This window comes from Hipposideros armiger, unplaced genomic scaffold (genome assembly GCF_001890085.2).
Source record: "Hipposideros armiger isolate ML-2016 unplaced genomic scaffold, ASM189008v1 scaffold_324, whole genome shotgun sequence".
In the NCBI taxonomy this organism is placed as follows: domain Eukaryota; kingdom Metazoa; phylum Chordata; class Mammalia; order Chiroptera; family Hipposideridae; genus Hipposideros; species Hipposideros armiger.
The window spans coordinates 1793085-1795359 of record NW_017731674.1 but is presented as its reverse complement, the minus strand read 5'-3'; the positions used below and the strand labels follow the sequence as shown (position 1 = coordinate 1795359).

At 58.0% G+C, this 2275-nt stretch overlaps 1 protein-coding gene across 3 annotated transcripts in view; it reads left to right on the top strand.

The window, feature by feature from the left end:
* ATF6 (activating transcription factor 6) overlaps window positions 1–1978 on the top strand; it is an 87748-nt gene extending 85770 nt beyond the window's left edge. For all 3 annotated transcript variants that reach the window (XM_019660692.1, XM_019660694.1, XM_019660695.1), the window contains one exon: window positions 1341–1978. In XM_019660692.1, the coding sequence (XP_019516237.1) occupies window positions 1341–1549 (209 nt within the window). In that variant the 3' untranslated portion in view covers window positions 1550–1978. The remainder of the gene's footprint in view (window positions 1–1340) is intronic.
* The last annotated feature ends 297 nt before the right edge of the window (window positions 1979–2275 follow it).

Sequence of the window (2275 nt, the reverse complement as noted above, 5' to 3'; positions counted from 1 at the left end):
AATTGCTTCCGGCAAAGGGCGCACATGGTGGTTGCTAGGAGCTCCCTGTGTCTCCAGAAAGAGTCCCCAGGGGGCAACACTTGTGTCCATCTGTAGGGCGACTGTCACTCACTCAGTGCTCTTCCCAGTTGGGGAGGGGCTGGTTCTACTTCTCTCCCCGCCCAGAGATGCCACACGTTTCTTAAAGGAGCCCAATCTGTCTCCTATAAGTTCTTTAACACTAGTCTACAAAGTGGAACATTTATATATTGGTTATAAAAAAACATCAGTATGGCGTTATCATGGAAGGTTTCTCTGGAGCGGGACTTACAGGGTTAGCAGCGTTCATGGGATGCAGAGAACTGGACAGGTGCGGCCGGCAGAAGGGCTTTCCCAAGCAGAGACCTAACGCACGGTGTGTTGCAGTGGTCAAAACCAGGACTCGGGTTGAGACTCGGACGAGAGAAGGTTGGCCAGGCACATGGAGTCAGCTTCTGCAAGCTCTAGAAAGCCACCTGCAGACGGGACAGTTGACTTTGCTGTTCTTTGTGGCCCCGCCTTCCTTTCCCTCTTGCTACTTTGTCTTCCCTTTCTTACCCTTTCAGGGTTCTTTCCGTATTTTTCCATTTGTCCGTTTTGCTTGAAGGCATCTCTTGTGATGTAGGAATGGATGATTTTTATCTACCTTGCATGCCCCCCAGATCCTCCATGATTCTGGCACAGGTACCACAGCCTGTCACTGCCTGTCACCAGCCCAGCTCACAGAGCAAACTACCCCTTGTCAGGATTAGTGTCTGGTTCTGAACAGAAGCCTGTTTTTATCATATAAGCTTGTTTGCAAAAAGCACGGCTGAAGTCTTGTCACTTTCAGATTAAACTGTGTAAAATTTTGGGCACTTAATTCTGTTGATGGTCATGGTTCTGGCTCGTGTGTTAGTCATCTCCAGCCAGCAGCCTCTTGGCGGCGGGTCTGAATTCCGTCCGTGTGCGTTTGCAGGCTCCTCACTCGGAGCCCCTGTGCCGAGTTCCTCCACCTCCGGGCTGGGTCCACGCACCCACACGCTCTGCCTCCTCAGGCTCCCCCCATCACAGCGCTGAGGTCTGAAGGCTCTCACCTCGTTTCCTTTTCATTTGCCCGGTTCCTTGTGAGTGGGAAGCGCTGACTGACAGTGAAGGTCGTCCGGGGGCAGAGCTGAGGCGGGACAGACCCGTGGGGCACCCAGCCCAGCTGTGGCTCTGCTCAGTGAGGGAAGCCCCCATCCCTTAGAAGCGCACTGCCGCCCCTTCACGCGTGTCTCTGTGGGACTGGGCTACGGTGGAAGTGGGCGTTGCCGGGCACTCACTGCTCCTCCTCTCTGCAGAGAACGTGATCAACGGGCAGGATTACGAAGTGATGATGCAGATCGACTGCCAGGTGACGGACACCAGGACCCTGCACATCAAAAGCTCCTCGGTCCCCCCGTACCTCCGAGACCAGCAGAGGAACCAGACCCACACCTTCTTCGGTTCCCCGCCTGCGGCCACGGAAGCAGCGCGTGTGGTCAGCACCGTCCCGGAATCGCTGCAGTAGCCCTGGACGCGCAGGCCCGGGGTGGGCAAGGTCAGGGCTCTGTCGCCACCTGCCCTGACAGCAACCGTGACAGTTCAGGGACAGAGGCAAGGAGCCGCCCGGCGCCTGCACGTCCACTGAAAGCCCTGGGCCCGCGGACACAGGCTCCCTTCCCGGCCTTGCTCGGTTGCCGGCCCGTGTGTGTGTCATGCGCGTCACCTCCTTCCTCCGAGAGCTGCTCCTGTGCTGCCCGTCACTTCCCGGCACAGTGAGGACTGTCGGCGGCGCCAGCGTGCCCACGGGCCCTCTGGTTGGGCTGCTCGTTGGTTTAGCACAAACCTGCTGTGGAGACTGTGCTTCCGGGAAACAGACTTCACACCCTGAGTGGCCAATAGCGTCCCCCAAAGCGTGCAAACTGTTTGGAGCTTTAGGTAAAAGGGAAAACCCCCATTTGGTGGCTTGTCTGTACTGGGACCTGTGTTCACACCTGACCCTACACGGGAGTCCGTGCTGGGGCTGGGGTGGGGGCAGGTCTGAGAACAAGGTGGAGGAGAAAGGCCGTGGCATGTCCCCTGGCACACACGCCCCAGCCCGGAAGCTCGGATGTGCTGGCGGTTTGCGGTCAAGGCCACAGCACCGCCCACTGGGGACTCCAGGCCACTGGGCAGCAGGACGTGCCTGCCTTCTCCTCATGGGCCTGGCGCAGACCCCCAGGGTCTCAGGCAAAAGCTTCACCTCTACTGTGAG